Source organism: Ovis canadensis, chromosome 20, assembly GCF_042477335.2.
Source record: "Ovis canadensis isolate MfBH-ARS-UI-01 breed Bighorn chromosome 20, ARS-UI_OviCan_v2, whole genome shotgun sequence".
Classification (NCBI taxonomy): Eukaryota; Metazoa; Chordata; class Mammalia; order Artiodactyla; family Bovidae; genus Ovis; species Ovis canadensis.
Window position 1 is genome coordinate 21,531,555 of NC_091264.1, and position 25,331 is coordinate 21,556,885.

Sequence of the window (25,331 nt, forward strand, 5' to 3'; positions counted from 1 at the left end):
CATTTCCTTCTCCAGTGCATGAAAGTGAAAAGTGAAAGTGAAGTCGTGTCCAACTCTCAGTGACCCCATGGACTGCAGCCCACCAGGCTCCTCTGTCCATGGGATTTTCCAGGCAAGAGAGTCCTCAAATAATATAAAATATCCAGGATTCAGTCTCTCTGAGTAAAAGAACAAGGAAATACATTTAGTCAACCAAAAGAAAAGAATTCCAGAAATAGAGACGCTTGCTCCTTGGAAGAAAAGTCATGGCCAACCTAGACAGTGTATTAAAAAGCAGAGACATTACTTTGCCGACAAAGGTCCATCTAGTGAAAGCTACGGTTTTTCCAGTAGCCATGTACGGATGTGAGAGCTGGACCATAAAGAAGGCTGAGTGTTGAAGAATTAATGCTTTTGAACTGTGGTGTTGGGAGAAGACTCTTGAGTGTCCCTTGGATGCAAGGAGATCAAACCAGTCCATCCTAAAGGAAATCAGTCCTGAATATTCATTGGAAGGACTGATTCTGAAGCTGAGGCTCCAATACTTTGGCCACCTGATGTAAAGAATCGACTCATTGGAAAAGACCCTGAAGATGGGAAAGATCGATGGCAGGAGGAGAAGGGAATGACAGAGGATGAGATGGTTGGATGGCATCACCAACTTGATGGACATGAGTTTGAGCAAGCTGTGGGGATTGGTGAAGGACAGGGAGGCCTGACGTGCTGCAGTCTATGGGGTCGCAAAGAGTCAGACATGACTGAGCAACTGAACTGAACTGAAAGCTCTTAGACTAATGAAAACTCTTATCTCATCAGTCATTAGACTAATGAAAGATCTTACCTCATTTTCCATTTCTTCAAAGTCTAAGGGTTGTGAATTACATAAGGACTGAAACTATGATTTCTGATTAGAATAAGCCACAAACTCTACATGCAATTCCATATTTGAAATGTCAACATATGACAACATAGCCTCATATTTGGCTTCCAAACCGTTTTGAATGTAACCTAGAGGTAGAAACAGATTTTACTGCAGCCTATACACACAAGCCTATACCTCTACATGTAAACAAATTGAAAGCAATATCAACAATATCTACCCACTGGTTGGAATAATAGAGTCTGATGGATAGTTTCTATTCTTACTGTTATATTTTTAAAATAATCATCAGCACATTATCTTTTAAAAATTTATTTCTAATTTTTTTTTTTTTTTTTTTGGCTGTTTGAGGTCTTCATTGCTGCATGTGGGCTTTCTCTAGCTGCAGCTAGTGGGAGCTACTCTAGTTGCGGGGCTTGGTCTTCTTATTGTGGTGGCTTCTTTTGTTGCAAAACACAGGCTCTAGGCACACAGTCTCAGCAGATGTGGCTTGTGGGTTCTAGAACACACACCCTTCAGTATTGCAGCACGCCAACTCATCAGCTGTGGCTTGTGAGCCGCAGAGCATGAATTCAGTGGTTGTAGCGCAGGGGGCTTAGTTGTTCCATGGCATGTGCAATCTTCCCACATCCGGGATCAAATCTGTGTCCCCTGCACTGGCAGGCGATTCTTATCCACTGCACCACCAGGGGACTCTCTTCCTATCCTATTTTTAAAATGCTGTTTGCTAACAACAAACAAACAAAAAACACATACACAAAAAAATACAATGTTGGTCGCAGTCCACTAATTTCCCAAATCACTATTGGGCCTTGGCCTTTATTTTTAAAAAATCATTAACCTAGTAACTCTTATGATTGAGTAAACTATATTAAATATATATACATACTTTGATTGTGTCAGAACCCAACAAAGTCTGCAGGGAACTTGAAGGAGAATCAGAAGAATGCTAGGGGGAAAAAAAAAAAAAAAGGACAAGCTTAGGATGCATCCAGCCTAGTCAAGCAGAGGGAAATGAAGTGAAGCGAAGCAAAGGTTTGAATTGCATGGTCTAGTCTAAGGCATTACCATAGACAAGGAATCCTGTAAGACCTTATCAATGGTAGCACAGAGCTCTTCAGTTTGCTGCCTGAGCTGTGCAGGGGAACACAACTGGAAGAATTGAAACCAGGTATTGGGTTAGCAAAGAGTTTTAGGATTGTATTTCAAAAGCAGGGGTGGATCTGAAGCCATTACCTCCAGAGGTGGGTCTAAGGTCTTGTCCTTGGAAATGCTGTCCGTCTTGGCTGGTTCGTCTAGTGCCTAGTGATAATAAATGAAATGGTTCTCATGTGAGGCTTTTAGTCAAATATACAAAGAGTAAAGTCTGAATTCAAAGAAAGCTCTGGATGTCTCAATGTTTCCAAGAAGGATAATCTTTGAATCATTTCATGAGCTACTGTCTGACACAGAGGCATTGCCCACAAATGTCTACATTCTGCTGTGGAACTAGTACCTCCAATATAAGAAAGCTTGTAGTTCCTATCAGCACCCCACTGGCTTTTCAAGGTAAACATTTGAGGGGCTTTTCCTTTCGGTGGGAACCTTAAAAGTTGGGACATTCGATGTTCAGCCTAAAACCTAAGGGAGGAACTGGGAGCTGGAGTTGCCCTCCCAATTGTTTGGCACTGTACCAGGGGCAGGGTTAATGGCAAGAGTGTATCTCAGCCTTTCCTGCCAGGTTTGATCTGGGTATTTTCTTATTAATCTGAGATGTTGGAGTCACTCAGCTGGGTTCTGGATTTCTCTCGGGGGGAGTTTCTCCACGTGCAGTTTGCACATTCAGCCTGTCACTGGGAGGAGAGGAGTTCAGAAGCCATCCATGTTGCCAATCTTGGTCTCTCTCCTTCATCATGTCTAATATTTGTGTCTACCTGCTCTTTTCTTAATCAAATTCCAGGTAGGATTATCCATTTCTAATCTCTTAACTGGACTAATTTTTGGCTTTGATCTTTGGCATACTCATTCCATTTCAGTCATTTCTGCTTATGACTCACTATTTACTTCTTTCTATAGTCTTTGTGAAAGTGAAAGTGAAAGTGAAGTCGTGTCTGACTCTTTGCGACCCCATGGACTGTAGCCCACCAGGCTCCTCCACCCATGGGATTCTCCAGGCAAGAATACTGGAGTGGGTTGCCATTTCCTTCTCCAGGGGATCTTCCCAACCCAGGGATCGAACTCAGGTCTCCCACATTGCAGGCAGACACCTCTAACCTCTGAGCCACCAGGGAAGCCCTCTGTCTTTGGATTTATCCTTTTTTCCCCCAAAGAATCCTTTTTGTGGCATTCTGCAAGTTGCGATATGTACATGATCACTATTATACAATGATAAACAAATTTTTAAAATACTTCCATTACGTTTCCTTAGACTTATGAGTTACTTAAAAGTAGTTTCTCTTTCTAATTTTTAGGAATATAAGTTTTTCATCCAATTTTTAAATTACTACTTATTTAGTTAGAACCAAAGAATTTCTTCAAAATAGTAATTTCTTATGTAGTTTGAGATTTATGGTATAAGACATGGTAAGTTTTATGAAATATTCCATAATATCTATTCTCTAATTGTTGACTGCAGAGTTCTATGTGCATGTGTATGTACCTATCAGATCAGAATTTTTCATTTTTTTTCCAAATCATTCATGTTTAGCTTTATTGCCTTCTTATGCATGCTTATTAACAATTGAAATCATAAAATGACATACTTGCTAATTTCTCCTTGTGATCTTAGCAATTTTGCTCAATGTAGTTTAAGTCATTTTGTTAGCTACCTTCATAATTAGAAGAAGCATACCTTCTTCATGAATTAAATATTTGTATTTATGAAATGTCTCTCCATATCTGTAACAGTATTTTGGGTCTTAATCTCTATTTTGCCTGATACAATCAAATGTTTTTATTAGTACTTTTTAGTATATCGTTGCCTTTTTATTTCTAACTCTCTGCATCCAAACATTAGAAATCAGTGTTTTTTATGAATGTCTGGAATTCATTTCTTAATCTGATCTAATAACATATCTTTCAATATAAGCTAACATTTATTATCATTTGTTTCTAAAATATATTTGTTTTACCTTTGTCTCACTTTTTTTATTTAATTTTTATTCATATTTTGAATTGTTTAATTGATTAAAGTTAATAAATTAAATTTACTGTAATTTATTTTTTCCCTGCACTAATTTGGATATCATGCTAGACAAGGCTAAGGTTCACCAAATTACTTCATTTTCTCAGGCAAGGATATACATTTCCTTGAACTTAAGAATTTAGGGCTTGTGACTGACTTTTCCTAAATGTGAGCAAAGGTGATTCATAACTTCTGATGAAAGTCACTTAAGGATGGTATGACTTTTCATCATTCTCTCTTTTTTCTTCAGATACCTGAAAATGTGAGATGGAAACAGATTACATCACTGAGCCACATTGAATCGCCAAGTTGAGCTGTAGTCCATTGCGACGTGGGAGAAAATGAATATTTATTGTGTTAAGCTAGCTCCCTTATTTCAATAACACAGAGGAAATTGTCTGGAAGCTATTTTTTCAAAATCCATTCCTTTACATTAAATAAAATATAAAACACTAGCTACGGTCACCTAATAGAAATGCTCGAGCTTTCCTTTTTCCTACCATAACTAAAGTATCTTTTTTCTTCTCCTCCTCCATCCTTCCTACTTAAAATTAATTATGCATAATAAATAGCAGGGAACAGAAAATATCATAAAGACAACTCCTTGCTGCTGTTCAGACAATTTAATTTTTCCTTGACATGGTGTTCTAACCACTTCCTATTTACCCTGTGGGTTGGGGTGAGGGAGGGGAAGGGATTCCCACTCTATAGTGCTAGAGACCCCTGAATACATGACACTGGGCAGGTGAAATCAAGCAGAGTTTAATACTCAGAGGTAGTTATGGCCCAGGGGAAGAGAGGGCCACAGAAAAGTTGTGCTCAGGAAAGAGTGAACACCCAGGGGCTGTGGGAGGCAGGCTTTGTAGGATCACGGGAGATGTCCCTAGTTCCTTAGAAGGTTGTGGTCACCTTGACTGGATAAGTACACACTGCACCTGGTTGGTTTGACAGGGAGGGTTGGGGGACCATGTCTGGAGAAGCGGAATGGGGAAGAGAGCTTGTAATTAAGCTATCTGAGGCCCTCCCAGTTCTACCAGATGCCAAGCACATAATACTGGGCCTTAGTTTTACGCTTTACACCACATATAGCTTCTATGATAATAATTATAGAAAAGAAAAAAGTCAGGAATTAATTATCAGAATTAGGAACACACTCCTTAGGAGAAAAGTCTGGTCCAGCCCTTCCTTGCCTCTCCACCAACACCTTCTACCCACTCCTCCCTTGCATGTTGCTCTTTAACCACAAGGGACTTGGGTTTTTGAACTTGTGTTAACCTTCTAATCGCACGTTATTAACTCTGCCTAGATGGATCTTTCCTCCACCATCAGCTCAATTAAAATTCCTACTCACCCTAAAGATCTTAATCCCAGTCTTAATGGCTTTTGGCATTTGAACCAGGCAGTCTTTCACTCCCTCCTTGAGATATCACATCATTCCACACATGATTTAAAAATATTGTATCATCATTATTCTTTGACTGTATCTCTATCCTACTGGACCACTTGTCCTACTATAATTATGTAACTGTGGTATTTATCTGGGTAGCCTCAGGATACAACATATGATAGGTCCTCACTAAAGATATTTAGGATGAACTGGAAGGGTAAACTGACAAATAAATGGAGTTAAATGAATCATAGAAAGAATATGATTTCAATATGCCTCAGTAAAATGCTTTAGAGAAGGAGGTTGAACTCCGAATATTTTAAATAACTAATAATTTATTTTCCCACATTTCAATTAAATTTGTTTACCATCAAAGATCTGAGTATGTGATCAGTTTAATATAATGAGCAAATAGTATTTTAGCCAAAATCAAATAGGGTTATTATCCTGATTACTTCATAGGAACTTACTAAGCAAACACATCCTTTATTATACAACTTAAAACACTGATGTTTACTATAAGGAAAAAAAAAACTATCTACACAGAATGCTTGGAAAATTAAGGAGGATAACTAATATTATTAATATATCAGCAATGCTGAAACCTTGAAATGAAGACAATATTCAAATTGCATTAAAATTTGGAGGGGGGATTATTTCGAGTTTAGCCTTGAAATTTTCTAGAATTGATTTTTTTATTGAATTCTCTGTCAAGTATAGCATCTTGATCCACTCCTTCCAGCAGACTTTTTTTTTTTCCACTGTGGTACAAAATGTATTAAAAGAACATACGTTAAATCTCTATTAACATGAAGTGTAACCATAGGTTGCTTTTTGACAACTTAGCAGGACTGTATTGATGTTTCTTATTCATTTTAAATGAAGTTCTCTCAGAATACTCTCCAGTAAAAGGTTTTATAAAAACATATATTTTCTACCAAATTGGAAGATAGCCAAGCAAGGCATAAAGGGAACATACTTTGAATCCTATTTTTCAAGATTCTTAAGTAATGGTTAGAAGTATTCTGATTAAAAGTTGTCATATTTTGCTCAGCACAACCAACTTTGGGGCCCAGTTTTGGAAAAGAGACGTAGTCTCTTTTTGACTTTAAGAAAAAAATAGTTTCTGAATTCAGTACGATTTTCTAACTAAGGGCCAAGAACCAAGAACACCATTGAAAATCAAAGTCTTCGTGAGATATGCCTACGCATCGTAACAGGTGTTTCTCGTCCAAAAGGAGCAGCTCTCATGGAACCGCAGTCACTGTTAAGTAAGATATGTTAAACCAGCAGACTGCTTAGAACCTGCTCTCTTTGGAAATAGGATAAAGTGCTAAAAATGTGAAAACAGAATGAATTAGTTGCACTCAAAGTAGAATTAGAAAGTAAACTGTTTTCAAAGAAAAAATTATCTAAAAGGACTGGTAAACTTTTTGTGATGCCACGACTTCCTAACTGGATCAGATTTCAAAAATTTCATGGGTAAGTACTGCATTTTAGTAATGATAAAATTAACCTGCCCGAAAACAATTCAGGCAGAACCCAAATGTTGCTATACTTTATTAACCTGACCAGGAATTTGGTAGAAAAATCCTCTAACCATAAGAGATTTGCTTGATTTTCAGTCATTAATACAAAACCATTTGTAAGACTGGAGATATTCTCAGGCAAATAAATCTCATTTTGATTCTCTAGTTGGAGAATATCTTTCAGACACGAAGAAAGGGGGGAAATGTATACTGTAAGCCAAAGGGGTTTAAATTATAAAAGTGTAGCTTCTTTAAAGGTCTAGGAATATTTTTCACTAGATTATTTTCATGTGATTTGTTCAAAAATTTTAAGAATTGAGGAAATTTACTTGGTGTTTTTAATCCCAAGATCTTTGGAGGGTTAAATATCTGTTCCTTGCACACAGAAAGAATGGATTTTTGGCAAATCATTCAGCTAGTTTCAAATCCATTCATCAAGGCCCAGTGGCAAAGACTCTGGACTTTTTCTTCATTTAATCAAGGATATCAGAAGTATGTTTCTGATTTCCAGCCGGCACCTCCTCCACTGTAACTTAAGGAATTGTGCTGGTCTGTAAACCCTCATTCACTCAAGTCTTGTCAGAACTAAGCTATTTCCAATTCCCTTTAACTGTTCCTCATTAAAAAAAAAAAAAAAAGCTTTTGCTGCTCTAATTTAATGAATATTTAAACATATTTTAGCAAGTAATAAAAAAATTATCCAAAACCATCATCTCTTGCTGAATATTTCACATTATCTAATTGACATCACTGTTGCATGCTGAGTAGGGAAAAGCCAGGGGGTAATCGGATCCCACTTGAGGTCCATTTCAGCAACTTACTAGCCCTGCTGCTTTTGGAAACGCAGTTGACATCTTGGAGCATCAAAATCCTTATTGAGTTGAGAAGATAGTAAAGCATTTAGCTCAGTGTCTGATACACTAAAGGACTCAATATGGCGGCCGTCATGGTATTCTTTAAAAGGCGCCAAGTCTAAAACCAACTTACTTTCCCTGTAACAGAAGGCCCTTTATATCTTTTCCATGGAATTAGTGTTAATGAGACTTATTCTACCCCAAAGGAAGACTCCTAAATACCATACACTAGGTATCTTTATTTTTATAATCCTATGAGCAAAAATTTGGCTTAAAATCCTGTGACATAAAACTGGAAATTTTAGAAACCTACCCGGGTACAAACTGAATTAATTCATTCAATGAATGCTTAACAAAAACTACTGCATTTTCTCACATTTTATAGTAGGGAAAAAGAAAAATCCAATATGTATATTTAAATATGGTTTAGTAAGCGTTGTAAAAGAGTAGTTGAGCGGTAGACAACTGCCCGAGGGCAACCAGTTAGTACAGATTTGGGTCCTGGGCACTTCTCCACTGCTGAACAAATTGGGAACACATGTACTTCGTGAAATAACCTAAATTAAGACACTCACTCTAGTCTAGACCATATGCTTAAGTTGGTAACCAGATTTTGTTAAATTTTTAAGACATGCATTGATCTTAAAATAGTCTCACCCAAAGACATATGATTAATCTGATTGGAGTTTAAAAAGTCACCTTTAAAAAAATTAAATTGGCAACTTAGAATAAAACATTTACATTGACAAGATATCTCAGATCTTTACTTTTCTATTTTTTTAGCATAGTTCTCCCTATTGTCTTTGAAATAGCTGTTTATAGTTTCCTTCCACCAGGAGAAATGAAATAATTTTTCCTGTAATCTTCATGTAAATAATTCTGTAGTTTATAGGTGCTATTTATAAAATTGATCTACTCTCAAATTCTTTCAAACACACATAGGTTATGAATTAAGTGCACAGTAATATCATTTGTTGGAAAAATTAGTATCTAACTGTAGCCTTGATTTTATCCTGAGAGATATTTGTGAAGAAGGCAACAGATACACTACTTCCAAAAAAAAAATGTATTATTTCATGGAAAAATAGCAATCACCGTGAGACAATAAATATTCATATTATTTGATTACAAGGAAACATTCCTTTACCTTTCCTATCCTTAAAACAATTGCACAATAAAAATAATAATCCATGTATTTAGAATATAAATGCATTTCCTTCAGTTTCACTTTTTACCTATTGCTATTGGACTTAGATGATAAGAAAAATTTGTCAATAAGAGAGAGAGGTTTAACATTCTCTGAAAAGGATAACAGTACCCACATCAAGAATAAAAAATAATGTTCATATCAAAATTATTTCCTCTACAGAACTTGGTATATTGTTGAACATATTGTAATAAGGACAGCCATGAATGCAAATTCATCTAATTATTTTGTTCCTGCTTCATAATCACTTGTATTACATCCTCATCTCAGTCTTGGAGAAGATGATTATTGGCAGGAGATTAAGTCAAAGACCTCGATGCCAACACATTAAAATATGAAGCCTGACATTCATCTTTTCCTGTAAAGGCTTAGTTAAGGTTTAAGCTAAAAATGCTTCCCTCCTAAACATTCATGGAGGGGAAATGATAGAAAATGGAATAAGCTATAAATTTAAGTTTGATGTGGACGATAAATTATAGAACAGAAGTACCAGATACTTCATATCCCTTGTCAACCAAATGCACTCTTTTGAAAATTATGGGCTTCATCAAGGGGTGATTAAAGCTGAAACCAGTTGGGGGATTCAATGAGAGCTTAAGGTCTAATCAGAATGGACACCTGTATTTCAATTTGGAGAAAAGTTTGCTTTAAAAAATAGTATTATCTTTCAAAGTGATTCTGGTTCCTCGTTAATTATACTATATGCTATAAAACAAAATACTGTATAAAAAATCTGACTGGGGAAGAATTGCTGAACTATCTTAAGATGAAGTAAATGGTTTCATTGCATCTTCAAGGCGGTCCCCAGCATGGACCCTAACAGAATATTGTAGTGACACGGTGGCATCACCCTTCTTGATTGTAGTGTTCTGCATGATATTAAAGGGATCTCCAAAAAGTTTCTGGGATTCAACAAATTCCAAACAATAAATCCTCCCCCAAATAGAAGAGCCTCTTATTATAGTCCTAATTTACTCACTCAATTCAGAAATAAGTCCCTTTGATTTTGATGGCATAGGATGAGTTCTATTGTATAAACCAGATTTATTTTTTTTTAAACTACAGCCATGAAAGAAACAACACAGTATCATTCAAGAAATATGACTGAAAATATATAAACTCTCATAAAATCTTGAGATAATATTTTTATGATTTAAAAATTCTTAAAAGTAAAGTTTCCCATTGGGGAGTACATAACATAGGAAAGCCAACCAAAAAAAAAAAAAAAAAAACCATGGAATTATAAAAGGCTCTAAAGAAAAACAAGCATCATGTTATATCCCGTGACCCTGAAGCAATTCAAGTATTTGTGGTCCAAAAACAATATCTTAGCCAAGAGACAATTATCCACACTAGATAAATGTATTGTGTGCTCAGTTAGGCTAAACCCTGGTGAATAAATGCATTAGATATTTTAAATTAGATATCATGATATTTACAGATGTTGTACTAAAAACAAAAATGATAATTTTACTGAAGAGTATGTTTTATTTGAAATTAAAAACACAAACCCTCTCCTTTATGAACTTGCGTTAGGTTCAGTAGAAACCAATACCACCAAAGAAGCTTATAAAATGAGTTTTGATGAAATTTGAAATTAAGCTAATCATTCTTCATTTTTAATGACTGACTGAAGCTAATGAAGTATAATCCTTAAAATCCATTGAACTGAAAAAGAGAGAAATTCTGAAGCCAGGGAGTCTGCATGGCTGGGGAGGGAAGAGCTTCTCTCACTTTTGTGAAGGCAGGCCCTTGTGACCAGATTTTGGAAACATCCATCTAAATGGGAAGAGGGTCTATGGTGAAGGAACACTTTACTACAACTCCACATAGTAACTCTAGACACAGGATAAGGGGCATCTGGTGGCACGGTGATGGTGTCACTTCCTCAAGCCTCCAGAAATCACCCGATATTGGAAATCTCCCTTTTGGGGGAGTGGCGGGGGTGGGGGCGGGCACGCAGCATGCAGGATATTAGTTCCCCAACCAAGAACTGAACCCATGTCCCCTGCAGTGGAAGTTCAGAGTCTTAACCACTAGACCACCAGGGAATTCCCCTATGTTATCCTTCAATGAACCATAAAAGGTCAAAAATCAGAAAAGAAGCTAGAGGAAAAATCTACCCATCTGCCTGCAGCCAAGTAACTCCCACCCCAGCTCAAAGGATTCAGATATATAGAGCATACTCTGGGCCACAGTTGGATAACAGTTCGTTATCAGAGATACACAATGTAAGAGATACTGTCAACGAATGTTCACTTATACAGCTCTTAGCATTCCCCGCTAGCAATTCCTTATTTTTTAGACAAAGGAATATACAGAATATGAGAATATATAGTTTTATTCTCCAGATCATGCTAAAATATAGATTTTAGCATATAGATTCACAAACCAGTGGTCAAAATATCACCTGGTTGCAAACACTAACATCTGACAAATAATTATATTATTTGAAACACTATAGTTGCACACACACACACAAAAATGGGCTTCATGCAATCAAAGATATATTGCCTAAATAAATAGCATAAAAATAACATAGGAACTATATCATGTCATAAACTTGGTAATTGATTTCATTCATTTCCTCCACTGGGACTTCATTAGAGTCTTTGTAATGGACTTGTGAAACAAGAGACTTTAATTTAATTTACCCACTGAAGCAGAATCCTGTAATTTCATAGTTAACGACTCTTAATAGCAAATCAAAAATGCCCTGGAGCCATGTGAAAGCAGCTGGGTCACTGGGAAGGATTTCCACCTTCTATCTCATTCACGGAGGTCAGATCGGTGAGATGAATAAAGATGTTCAGACTGTGATCAGATTTAAGAGGTTAAGTTAGATGCTTGGCTAATGTATTTCCACCCTGTGGAAGCCACATACTGTGTTAAAGTGAAAGTGTTAGTCGCTCAGTCGTATCCAACTCTCTTTGGCCCCATGGACTGTAGCCCACTAGGCTACTCTGTCCATGGAATTCTCCAGGCAAGAATACTGGAGTGGGTTGCCATGCCCTCCTCCAGGGCATCTTCCCTACCCAGGGATTGAAACTGCATTTCCTGTGTGCCCTGCATTGCAGGCAGATTTTCACCATCTGAGCCACCTATGAAACACCCAATTTGAAAGGTGGCCAGTTGCCCAGATGTAACCCCATTTTATCTCTACTCTGTTGATTGACCAATGTGAACAGAAGTGGACACCCTTAAAAATTTTTTTTAAGATTTTCTATGTGAACTTTATTTTTAAAGTCTTTATTGGATTTGTATAATCCTGCTTCTGGTTTATGTCTTGGATTTTTGCCCGCAAGGCATGTGGGATCTCAGCTCCCTAACCAGGGACTGAACCCACACCTCCTGCATCAGAAAGTGAAGTCTTAATCATCACGGGACCACCATCCTGGAAAGCCTTAAATATTAACAATTATTTAAAATTTCAAAGGACAGGGATATACTCAGAGATACACGATGTAATCAAGTTTCCCAGAGCTGCCTGATAGCTCCTACCCAGACTCTACTGATAACTTAATGATGTCTCCAATTCTATTCACCAAGATGCTTTCACTATATCATCCTAAACTAAAAGCAGCACTTTATTTTGGTAAATGCAAAACTTGAAAACAGAAATTTTCTAAAAAACATGAGCAATCTTAGAAAACATCACCAAAATTTACTCTGCTTTTGAGCCAACACTGACCTTCTGTTCCAAAAGCAATGTGTTTGTTGGGATTGCTGCAAAAGCCTTGTAGCTGGACTTGGTCTTGTATTGCTAGAATGGGGGGGTAACCAGAAAGTAAGAATGGAGTTGAAAAGGGGAAAGAATGTGACATAAGTTTAGACCAGTTCTACCAAGTTAAACGACATGTTATCAAATGAAGGAAACAATGATTATGCTTCAACAACTTGCTTTTGACAGAAAAAATTAGCTCTTCATGTTAATGTTTTATTAGAATGAGAAGCAAAGAAATACCACAGTAAAACATCAGCCTAAGGATTATAGGCAATTATATGCTATATCGTTTCAGAGTTTAAAAACATTCCTTTTTACAAAGTTATATGTAAATTTCTCATTGGCAGTATGCCCTGACAGGAACATTAGAGTATAAATATTTGGGGTATTTTTGCTTGATTCTCAAAGGAATGTGAGTCTTTCTTTATGGTGCTATAATTAACAAATATTGTGCCAATAAGTTTAATTAAACTCGATACATTCTCTTGCATCATTTATAAAAAGTGATCAGAACACATAAAATCCGGCATTAATTTTTTTAAAGTAGTATTTTGAATAGATGTTATAGCAATTTAACTCCATAATGGGAAAATTAGAAGGCCATGCTCTTGGTCTTAAATTCATTTTTTAAACTTCATCACCCTCTCTTGCACTTTCCAATACAGTGATATTAAAGAATCAAAAGCTAAAATATTCCAAGTTTTAAGTAAAATTTGGGGTAATCTAATTCAGTTTTGTAGAGTATTTGGGGTCAAGCATGAGGAAACTGTAGAAATCAGGATCACAGACATAATCAAAATCCCAGTGTTGACATTGCTCTGGGTGCCAAGTTCAAGATTCCTCTCACTCCAAAAGCTCCTGTCTCAGGCAGCCTCCCCACCGGCCCCAAAGCTGTGGGAACTGGCACACAGCACCGGGCTGTCTTCATCCCCTGCAAGCAAACCAAAGGGTCTACAGAAGAAGACAGAGCAATCAAGTAAAATAAAAAATGCCAGGGACAGAAGAAGCAACGCTTCGGCCCCTTCGAGCCCTGAGTCTCTCTGTTGACCTGGTACAGTGAGCCCCCTACATACGAACAAGTTCCGTTCCAAGAGCGCATTGGTAAGTTCAGTTTGTTTGTACTCCAACTAAGTTAGCCTAGATACTCAACTGACACATTTGGCTATACAGTACTGTACTATAATAGGTTTGTAATACTTTTCATACAAATAAAATGCACATTAAAAACAAACAAAAAATGAAACATTTTCAAATTTACAGTACAATACCTTGAAAGGTTCAGTAGTACAGTACAACAGCTGGGATATAGGGGCTGGCATGAACATTCACATCTTTCAAAGGTCGAAACCTGAAGGTTCATATGTAGGGGACTTAACTGTACTACTACAGTCTCCAGAAAATAACATATTTAGATTAAGGACTAAAGCAAAATACCACCTCAACATGGAAAATAAGAGCTGACAATCTATAACTAGGCAAATAACATGCATTGCCTCATTTAATTTTGCAGAATCCCTATAACTAAACAAGCATTAAGCAAAGGCTATGTGGTGAGTTCAGATGACTCATCCAAGACCACAGCCTATATAGAATCTAAAAGATCTGGAATTCAGGTCTACCAGGCCTATATTTCTCAATAAGATATCTTCTTCTAAGGAATATCTAAACAGATAAATAATGCAGAAAAAATGTTATTAATACTCCACAGTGGTTTTGTGGGATTTAACTGCAACAATGGTTGCAATAATAACTAACAATCACTACAAGCTAGGTAACCTCTAAAAGCTTACTGTGTATTATCTCCCTGAGTTATCAAAACAAACCTATGACGTAGATACTATATTACGTTCACTTTATATATGGAAACTAAAAGGCTTCCCTAATGGCTCAGTTGGTAAAGAATCCGCCTGCAATGCAGGAGACCCCGGTTCTACTCCTGGGTCATCAAGATCCTCTGGAGACGGGATAGGGTACTCACTCCAGTATTCTGGCCTGGAGAATTCCATGGACTAAGTCGGACATGACTGAGTGACTTTCACTTTCACTTCAAAGCAGAGAGACGTTAAGAAAGAACTTTTCTAAGGTCACTAGCTACTAAATCATAGCTGGGATTTGGACATGGGTGCTCCAGGTCAACGGCCATGACTCATCTACCATAGGACCTCACCTCATCTTCCAGGGTGCATAATTATTTATAACCTTTGCTCTCCTATCCTCAGCTGCTCTAAAGAATATAGCTGAAAAGCTTGGTCAGAGCAATATCTTGCTGTTATAGGCATAATGCCACATAATATTAGAATCAGAAGTGAAATTGAAGGCAATTTAGTTCAACCCCCTTAGCCAAAGCATGAATCTCTTTGATCCTTTGTTCAGCCATACCTCCTAAGGTAGCACGTTTAGTTCTGTTAAAATTAGTACAAAATTCTCCGTTATATTGAAACAAAATATGCTTCTGCTAATTTACTCCTAGAGGACATTGGTCCTTTTTTCCCCTGTTTGACTAAGAACTCTCTTCTGTGTGATGGTTATACTGCTGTTTCTATCAACCTTTTCCTTACTGATCCTCAACTGAAGAACTCCACTATCATTTTCCTCTGTCAATATTCCTTTAACATGTTTAAATTTTAATTTTGATTTTATATTAGAGTATACTTGATTTACAGTGTTGTATTTAAAAAATGATACAAGTGATCTTATTTACAAAACAGAACCAGATTGACAGAATTTGAAAACATTTATGTTTACCAAATTCTGTTTACCAAATTCAAAAATTTATGTTTACCAAAGGGGAAAGGTGCGGGGAAGGATAAATTAGGAGTGTGGGATTAACATATACACACTACCATATGTAAAATTTTAAAAGATATGTTTAACTAGGTGTATTTTTAACACAAGGCAGAATATCATCATCATTTACATGATATTGACAATAAACTCAATTAATACAGTGAAGATAATAATCATAGGAATTGTCTCCTTGGTTTTTGTAGTATGTTTAGAATACAGAAGAGAGTGAAACTGAAGTCATTTTATATATTATTGGATCACAGTGACTATGCTATAGCCTAAAATTCCTAATTCTTTCATCTCTTTTTTAAAATTAGTTTATTTTAACTGGTGGCTAATTACTTTACAATATTGCGGTGGTTTTGCCATACATCGACATGAGTCAGCCACGGGTGCACAGGTGTCTCCTCATCCAGAACTCCCCCTCCAACTCACTCCCCACCCCCATGGAGAACAGTGTGGAGAGGCCTTAAAAAACTGGAAACAGAACTGCCATACAACCCAGCAATCCCACTGCTGGGCATACACACAGAGGAAACCAGAACTGAAAGAGATACATGTATCCCAGTGCTCATTGCAGCACTGTTTACAATAGCTAGGACATGGAAGCAACTTAGATGTTCACTGGCACATGAATGGATAAGGAAATGGTGGTACACAGACACAATGGAATATTACTCTTTCATCTCTCTTTAACATTTGGTTTATATTTGGTGTGTCATCGTAAACTGTGAAGATAATAATTTTATGTTATTTCATGAACCATTTTTATCTTCATTCAAGTCACAAATTAAGGATAGAAAGCTCTTGCCTACTGGATTCTGCCAACCTGGTGGGCATCGATCCATCTTGTAAATTTACTTGGATACAGCAGTCCAACTAACAGAGTCATTCAACAAATTATTATTGAGTATCTACTCTGTCACATGTATTGTTCTAAATATTAGAGATTCAGCAGTAAACAAAACTCACAAGACTTTACTCTCTAGAGTTGCTATCTCATTGAACTGAAACAAACAAACAACAAATAATAAAGAAAAGTCTTAGATAAACAATATTCAGAAAATTAAAGTAAAATGATGAGATAGGGAGTGATCTCAAGGATGCTTTGGATTAAGCAGTCAGAACAAGTGGGAATTCACAGGAATCCATCACTAGACCTCTAATAGGTCTAGTGGAAGATAGGGAAAAAGGAAGATATCTTTCCTCGTTCATGATATCATGAGAGACATCACAAAAGCTGGAAACGAAGGCATCCAACAAACGTTGAAAAGAAAATCTCTCACTTCCAGTTTTAGTTGTTTTTGTAAACATTCACAAACTAAGAATTTGCCAGAATATTCAGAATTTACCTTGGAATTTTGTGTGAAAAAAAAAAATTGCTTGCTTCTTTTTTCTGGTAAATCTCTTCCATAATTCACAAAAGTTTTGCAATAGAAGTCAAAATTTCATCTTTCTTTTTATGTGATGCAATTTTTCTAGACCAGGAGATTATACGTCTTTACAGCAACCAGATGTCCTTTCTCGTACTTCATCCATCTGGAGCGTTATGCATCTCTAAGATATATGTTCCCTTCATGGATCAAGGCAAACTGGATATGGTAAAGTAGGAAAGAGCAAGATTGAATATCAACATATTAAGAATCAAGGGAGTTCCAGAAAAACATCTATTTTTGCTTCGCTGACTATGCCAAAGCGCTTGACTCTGTGGATCACAACAAACTGGAAAGTTCTTAAAGACAACCCTACCTATTCCCTGAGAAATCTGTGTGCGGGTCAAGAAGCAACAGTCAAAACGAGACATGGGACAATGGACTGCTTCAAACAGGGAAAGGAGTGCGTCAAGGCTGTATACTGTCACCCTGTTTATTTAACTTATATGCAGAGTACATCAAGCGAAATGCTGGGCTGGATGAATCACAAGCTGGAGTCAAGACTGCCTGGAGAAATATCAATAACCTCAGACATGCAGATGACACCACCTTTATGGAAGAAATGCAAAAGGGCAAAATGGCTGTCTGAGGAGGCCTTACACATAGCTCAGAAAAACAGAAGCTAGAGGCAAAGGAGAAAAGAAAAGATATTATTTGAATGCAGAGTTCCAAAGAATAGCAAAGAGAGAGAAGAAAGCCTTCCTCAGTGATCAATGCAAAAAAATAGAGGAAAACAATAGAATGGTAAAAACTAGAGATTTCTTCAAGAAAATTAGAGATACCGAGGGAATATTTCATGCAAAGATGGGCACAATAAAGGACAGAAATGGTATGGATCAAGACAAGCAGAAGATATAAAGAAGAGGTGGCAAGAATACATAGAAGAACTACAGAAAAAGGATCTTCATGACCCAGATAACCATGATGGTGTGATCACTCACCTAGAGCCAGACATCCTGGAATGAGAAGTCAACTGGATCTTAGGAAGCATCACCATGAACAAAGCTAGTGGAGGTGATGGGATTCCAGTTGAATTATTTGAATTCCTAAAAGATGATGCTGTGAAAGTGCTGCACTCAATATGCCAGCAAATTTGGAAAACTCACCAGTGGTCACAGCACTGGAAAAGGTCACTGTTCATTCCAATCCTAAAGAAAGGCAATACCAAAGAATGCTCAAGCTACCACACAATTGCACTCATCTCTCACGCTAAGTAAGGCTCACAATTCTCCAAGCCAGGCCTCAACAGTACGTGAACCATGAACTTCCAGATGTTCAAGCTGGATACAGAAAAGGCAGAAGAACCAGAGATCAAATTGCCAACATCCACTGGATCATAGAAAAGCAAGAGAATTCCAGAAAAACATCTATTTCTGTTTTATTGATTTTGCCAAAGGCTTTAACTGTGTAGGTCACAACAAACTGTGGAAAGTTCTGAAAGATGTGGGAATACTAGACCACCTTACTTGCCTCCTGAGAAACCTGTATGCAGGTCAAGAAGCAACAGTTAGAACCGGACATGGAACAATAGACTGATTCCAAATTGGGAAACGTCAAGGCTATATATTTTCACCCTGCTTATTTAACTTATATGCAGAGTATATCATGCGAAATGCCAGGCTGGATGAAGCACAAGGTGGAATCAAGATTGCCAGGAGAAATAATGACCTCAGATATGCAGATGACACCACCCTTAAGGCAGAAAGTGAAGAGGAACTATAGAGCCTCTTGATTTGGAAAAGCTGGCTTAAAATGCAACATTCACAAAACTAAGATCATGGCATCTGGTCCCATCACTTCATGGCAAATAGATGGGGAAACAGTGGAAACAATGACAGATTTTATTTTCTTGGGTTCCAAAATCACTGCAAATGGTGACTGAAGCCATGAAATTAAAAGATGCTTGTTCCGTAGAAGAAAAGCTATGGCCAAGCTGCTCCTGCTGCTGCTAAGTTGCTTCAGTCGTGTCCGACTCTGTGTGACCCCAGAGATGGCAGCCCACCCAGCTCTCCCGTCCCTGGGACTCTCCAGGCAAGACAGCATATTAAAAAGCAGAGACATTACTTTGCCAACAAAGGTCTGTCTAGTTAAGGCTATAGTTTTTCCAGTAGTCATGTATGGATGTGAGAGTTGGAATATAAAGAAAGCTGAGCACTGAAGAATTGATGCTTTTGAACTGTGATGTTGGAGAAGACTCTTGAGAGTCTCTTGGATTGCAAGAAGATCCAACCAGTCTATCCTAAAGGAGATCAGTCCTGAATATTCATTGGAAGGACTGATGTTGAAGCTGAAACTCCAATACTTTGGCCACCTGATATAAAGAACTAACTCATTAAAAAGACTCTGAGGCTAGGAAAGGTTGAAGGTGGGAGGATAAGGGGACAACAGAGGATGAAATGGTTGGTTGGCATCACTGACTCGATGGACATGAGTTTGAGCAAGCTCCAGGAGTTGATGGTGGATAGCAAAGCTTGGTGTACTGCAGTCCATGGGGTTGCAAAGAATCTCACATGACTAAGCAACTGAACTGAACTGAACTGAATGGCAGAAAGTGAAGATAAACTAAAGAGCCTCTTAATGAAGGTGAAAGAGAAGAGTGAAAAAGCTTGCTTGAAACTCAACATTAAGAAAACTAATGGCATCTGGTCCAATTACTTCATGGCAAATACATTGGGAAAAGGTGGCAACAGTGAAAAATTTTATTTTCTTCGACCCAAAAATCACTGCAAATGGTGAGTGCACCTATGAAATTAAAAGACACTTGCTCCTTGGAAGAAAAGGTATGACAAACCTAGACAGCATAGACATCATTTTGCCAACAAAGGTGCATATAGTCAAAGCTACGGTTTTTCTAGTAGTCATGTATAGATTGTGAGAGTTGGACCATAAAGAAGGCTGAGCACAGAATTGAAGCTTTCGAACTGTGGTGCTAGAAAAGACTCTTGATTGTCCCTTGGACTCCAAGGAAATCAAACCAGTGAATCCTAAAGGAAATAAGTCTTGAATATTCATTGTAAGGACTGAGGCTGAAGTTGAAGTTCCAATACTTTGGCTACCTGTTGAGAAGAGCCAGCACTTTTGAACAGACCCTGATGCTGGGAAAGACCAAAGGCAAAAGGAGAAAGGGGCAGCAACAGAGGAGATGGCTAGATAGCATCACTGACTCTTATTGCCATAACAGATGCCTTTTATGTTCACTATATTTCTTCTGTGTTTTCTTAACAATATTCTAATTTGGAACATATTTCTTCTTCAGCATTTCAAGGCATCCAGGTATTAAATCAAATATATTGACTTCTCTTCTTTGGTTTAAAATTACAAATCCCTCCAATCACTGTTATTGTAACTCAAATAATAATAATAGGCTGTAATATTACAGACTGAAATCACCATTAACAAATCATACAAGGTAGAACCAACTAGGCTGACTCTGAATCCAGCAAAAAATTCAATGATAACTATTATTTCTCTTCAATTTGTAATCTATGGTTTCAGCCATCATTCAATAAATATTTCTTAAATATCTACTACATGACAGGTGCAGGGCAAAGTTTAGGTTTAAAAAAAGAACTGGTATTTTGCATGCAAGTTTATCAGAGCTAATTCTATTTATAGGCAATGCTAGATATTGCCACATAAATCCTGGGTATGAAGATGAGGATGGCAAGAACACCCTTCCCCTTCAGAAAATATTTCCCACCACTATTGCCACCATCACCCCTTCATTGCCTGTGTGTGTGTGTGCATGCTAAGTCACTTCAGTTGTGTCAGAGTTTTGCAACCCTATGGATTGTAGCCTGCCAGGTTCTTGTGTCCATGGGACTCTCCAGGCAATAATACTGGAGTGGATTGCCATGCCCTCTTCCAAGGTATCTTCCCAACTCAGAGTTCGAACCTGTGTCTCTTACATCTCCTGCATTAGCAGGCAGGTTCTTTACCACTAGTGCCACCTGGGAAGCCCAGGTAAAAGTGTTAGTCACTCAGTTGTGACCAACTCTGTGGACCCTATGGACTGTAGCCCACCAGGCCCTTCTGTCCATGAGCTTTCCCAGGCTAGAACACTGGAGTGGGTAGCCATTCCCTTCTCCAATGGATGTTCCTGACCCAGGGATTGAACCCAGGTCTCCTGCATTGTAGGCAGATTCTTTAGTGTCTGAGCCACCAGGGAAGCCAGCAACCCCCATCACTGACACGTTAAATTCACCACAGGCTCTAGTAATAAAGAGCTATGTGACCTCAAAACAAACTGTGCTACTTGCCTTGAGAATCAGGGATTTGAACTTATGATTATGTTTTAAGTACAGTCTGAGAGCATCATTCCAAATGTATGCCTCCTGCTCCTCAGGGACTATGTTTACACTGCCCTAGTTAGAGTCTCCCTGAGTCGAAAGCTCAAGCCAAGCCCTGATCCAATTCACAGAAGAAGGCTGCCCAGACACGTCCGTTACATCTGAATCACTGGCAGAACACAAGGTCCACACTGAGGCTGATAACTGAAGTGCTGTGGGCAGAGCAGGCTGGCTGTGGACAACGGCCAGGCAGAGAAGGTGCAAGCTACCAGGAGAAGTTCCCCGGACAGTTCTTCCCAGATCCCTTCTCCATGGCCGATTTATTTTTTTGTGTTTCTAGCAAGTGTATAGCATTTATTTTATTGCATTACAAGATTCTGCCATCCTTATTAGCCTCACAGGTCATTTAGAGGAGAGATTTTATATTATTTCCAACACCTAGTACCAACCTGGCAAAGAACAAATGTTCAGCAATTATTTGTTGACTTGAATTGAAGTATTTAATTAAAAATTACAGTAAGATTCAGGAGGTATAAAAAAACCCAAAATTTTAATTCCTCATCTGCTGTTCAAGTCTTAGAAAAGTCTCTTTGAGTTAAATTGCACAATCATCCCTTAGTAAACATGCAAAACTCCCTGAGGAGTAAAAAAGGGCTTTGGTCAATCATTGTCACTTGAGTGTGAATCCTTCCTAGGATGAGTTGGGAAAAGCTAGCTAAAGAGAAGCAAAAGAATGGGGTACAGAACTGGTTAGTTCTGAGCTATCAGGGGTGTGACAGTCGTGAAAACCTAGAGTCCCCAGAAAGGTGCCAAGGTGGAGGAGGTGGAGGAGAAGACAGTGAGACCAAAACAGAAAAAGGAAACAGAAAGATACCCATGTCCAGGCCCAGCCATTTTAATGACATTTTACATACAGATGGCTTTGATCATGGCTGAATGTTTGCTAATCTACCTACAAAATATACCCAGAAATATTATCTTCTCCTTCACTGCCACCAGAGCCACCATCATCCGTCACTCCCCCACCCCCAGGTGGTTGCAGTAGCTTCCTAAGGTCTCCTGTTTTCCCTCTCACCCTCTAACGGTCACAGCACAGCAGCCAGATAGATTGAATTGTGTCAAATGAATGAAACTGGGTCATTTGTAGAGATGAGGATGGACCTAGAGACTGGTGTACGGAGTGCCACAAAGAGAAAAAGAAACACTTTTCATATTAAATATAGTGAAATGTATAAGTGGAATCTAGAAAAGTGGTACAGATGATCTAATTTGCAAGGCAGAAATAGAGGCAGACACAGAAAACAAATATATGGACACCAAGTGGGGAAGGGGGGTAGGAAGAATTGGGAGATTGGGGTTGACGTATATATACACTACTGATAGGTATAAGATACAAAACTAATGAGAACCTATTGTATAGCAAAGGGAACTCGACTCAGTGCTATGTGGTGACCTAAATGGGAAGGAAATTTTAAAAAAGAGGGTTTATATATGTATACGTGTGACTTCCCAGGTGACTTAGTGGCAAAGAATCTGCCTGCAGTGCAGAAGACATGGGTTCTGTCACTGAGTCAGGAAGATTCCCTGCAGAAGAAAATGACAACCCTCTCCAGTATTCTTGCCTGGGAAATCCCATGGACAGAGGAACCTTGTGTGGGCGATAGTCCATGGGGTCGAGAAGAGTCAGACTTCACTTAGTGACTAAACAACAACAACATGTCTATGTATAGCTGATTCACTCTGCTGTACAGCAGAAACGGACACAACATTGAAAAGCAACTACACTCCAGTAAGAATTGAATAAATTTACAAAATAAAACATTCCAATGGTTTCCTGACTTACTCAAGTTAAACATCAAAAGTTTAGCATAGTAAAGAGTCCGAAATGCAGTACTTAGATGCAATCTCAAAAACGACAGAATGATCTCTGTTCATTTCCAAGGCAAACCATTCAATATCACGATAATCTAAGTCTATACCTCAACCAGTAACACTGAAGAACCTGAAGTTGAACGGTTCTATGAAGACCTACAAGACCTTTAGAACTAACACCCAAAAAAAGATGTCCTTTTCATTATAGGGGATTGAAATGCAAAAGTAGGAAGTCAAGAAAAACCTGGAGTCAAGGCAAAGTTGGCCTTGGATACAGAATGAAGCAGGGCAAATCTAACAGTTTTTCCAAGAGAACACTTTGGCCATAGCAAACACCCTCTTCCAACAACAAAAGAGAAGACTCTACACATAGACATCACCAGATGGTCAACACTGAAATCAGATTGATTATATTCTTTGCATCCAAAGATGGAGAAGCTCTATACAGTCAGCAAAAAAAACAAGACCGGGAGCTGACTGTGGCTCAGATCATGAACTCCTTATTGCCAAATTCAGACTTATATTGAAGAAAGTAGGGAAAACCACTAGACCATTCAGGTATGACCTAAATCAAATCCCTTATGATTATACAGTGGAAGTGAGAAATAGATTTAAGGGACTAGATCTGATAGAGTGCCTGATGAACTATGGACAGAGGTTCGTGACACTGTACAGGAGACAGTGATCAAGATCATCCCCAAGAAAAAGAAATGCAAAAAAAGCAAAATGGCTGTCTGGGGAGGCCATACAAATAGCTGTGAAAAGAAGAGATGCCAAAATCAAAGGAGAAAAGAAAAGATATACCCATCTGAAAGAAGAGTTACAAAGAATAGCAAGGAGAGATAAGAAAGCCTTCCTCAGCAATCTATGCAAAGAAATAGAGGGAAACAACAGAATAGGAAAGACTAGAGATCTCTTCAAGAAAATTAGAGATACCAGGGGGAGCATTTCATGCAAGGATGGGCTCAATAAAGGACAGAAATGGTATGGACCTAACAGAGCAGAGGATATTAAGAAGAGGTGGCAAGAATGCATAGAAGAACTACACCAAAAAGATCTTCATGACCCAGATAAGCACAATGGTGTGATCACTCACCTAGAGCCAGACATCCTGGAATGTGAAGTCAAGTGGGCCTTAGGAAGTATCACACGAACAAAGCTAGTGGAGGTGATGGAATTCCAGTGGAGCTATTTCAAATCCTAAAAGATGATGCTATTAAAGTGCTGCACTCAATATGCCAGCAAATTTGGAAAACTCAGCAGTGGCCACAGGACTGGAAAAGATCAGTTTTCATTTCAATCCCAAAGAAAGGCAATGACAAAGAATGCTCAAACTACCACACAATTGCACTCATCTCACGCACTAGTAAAGTAATGCTCAAAATTCTCCAAGCCAGGCTTCAGCAATACGTGAACCGTGAACTTCCAGATGTTCAAGCTGGTTTTAGAAAAGGCAGAGGAACCAGAGATCAGATTGCCAACATCCGCTGGATCATGGAAAAAGCAAGAGAGTTCCAGAAAAACATCTATTCCTGCTTTATTGACTATGCCAAAGCCTTTGACTGTGTGGATCACAATAAACTGTGGAAAATTCTGAAAGAGATGGGAATACCAGACCACCTGACCTGCCTCTTGAGAAACCTATATCCAGGTCAAGCAGCAACAGTTAGAACTGGACATGGAACAACAGCCTGGTTCCAAAAAGGAAAAAGAGTACAAGGCTGTATATTGTCACCCTGCTTATTTAACTTATATGCAGAGTGCTGCTACTGCTGCTAAGTCACTTCAGTCATGTCTGACTCTATGCGACCCCATAGATGGCAGCCCACCAGGCTCCCCCATCCCTGGGATTCTCCAGGCAAGAACACTGGCGTCGGTTGCCATTTCCTTCTCCAATGAGTGAAAGTGAAAAGTGAAAGTGAAGTCGCTCAGTCGTGTCCGACTCTTAGCGACCCCATGGACTGCAGCCCACCAGGCTCCTCCATCCATGGGATTTTCCAGGCAAGAGTACTGGAGTGGGGTGCCATTGCCTTCTCCGTATATGCAGAGTACATTATGAGAAACACTGGGCTGGAGGAAGCCCAAGCTGCAATGAAGACTGCCGGGAGAAATATCAATAACCTCAGATACACAGATACCACCCTTATAGCCGAAAGTGAAGAGGAACTAAAAAGCCTCTTGATGAAAGTGAAAGAGGAGAGTGAAAAAGTTGGCTTAAAGCTCAACA

General features: G+C 38.4%; 1 protein-coding gene across 17 annotated transcripts in view; it reads right to left on the reverse strand.

The window, feature by feature from the left end:
- MLIP (muscular LMNA interacting protein) overlaps window positions 1–25,331 on the reverse strand; it is a 308,623-nt gene that overhangs the window by 97,860 nt on the left and 185,432 nt on the right. For 15 of the 17 annotated variants that reach the window (XM_069564089.1, XM_069564097.1, XM_069564096.1 and 12 more), the window contains 4 exons: window positions 12,691–12,762; window positions 2,096–2,161; window positions 1,928–2,011; window positions 1,749–1,808 (listed from right to left, as the gene is read on the reverse strand). In XM_069564089.1, the coding sequence (XP_069420190.1) occupies window positions 1,749–1,808; window positions 1,928–2,011; window positions 2,096–2,161; window positions 12,691–12,762 (282 nt within the window). The remainder of the gene's footprint in view (window positions 1–1,748; window positions 1,809–1,927; window positions 2,012–2,095; window positions 2,162–12,690; window positions 12,763–25,331) is intronic. The other 2 variants (XM_069564100.1, XM_069564102.1) reach the window with 2 other exon arrangements.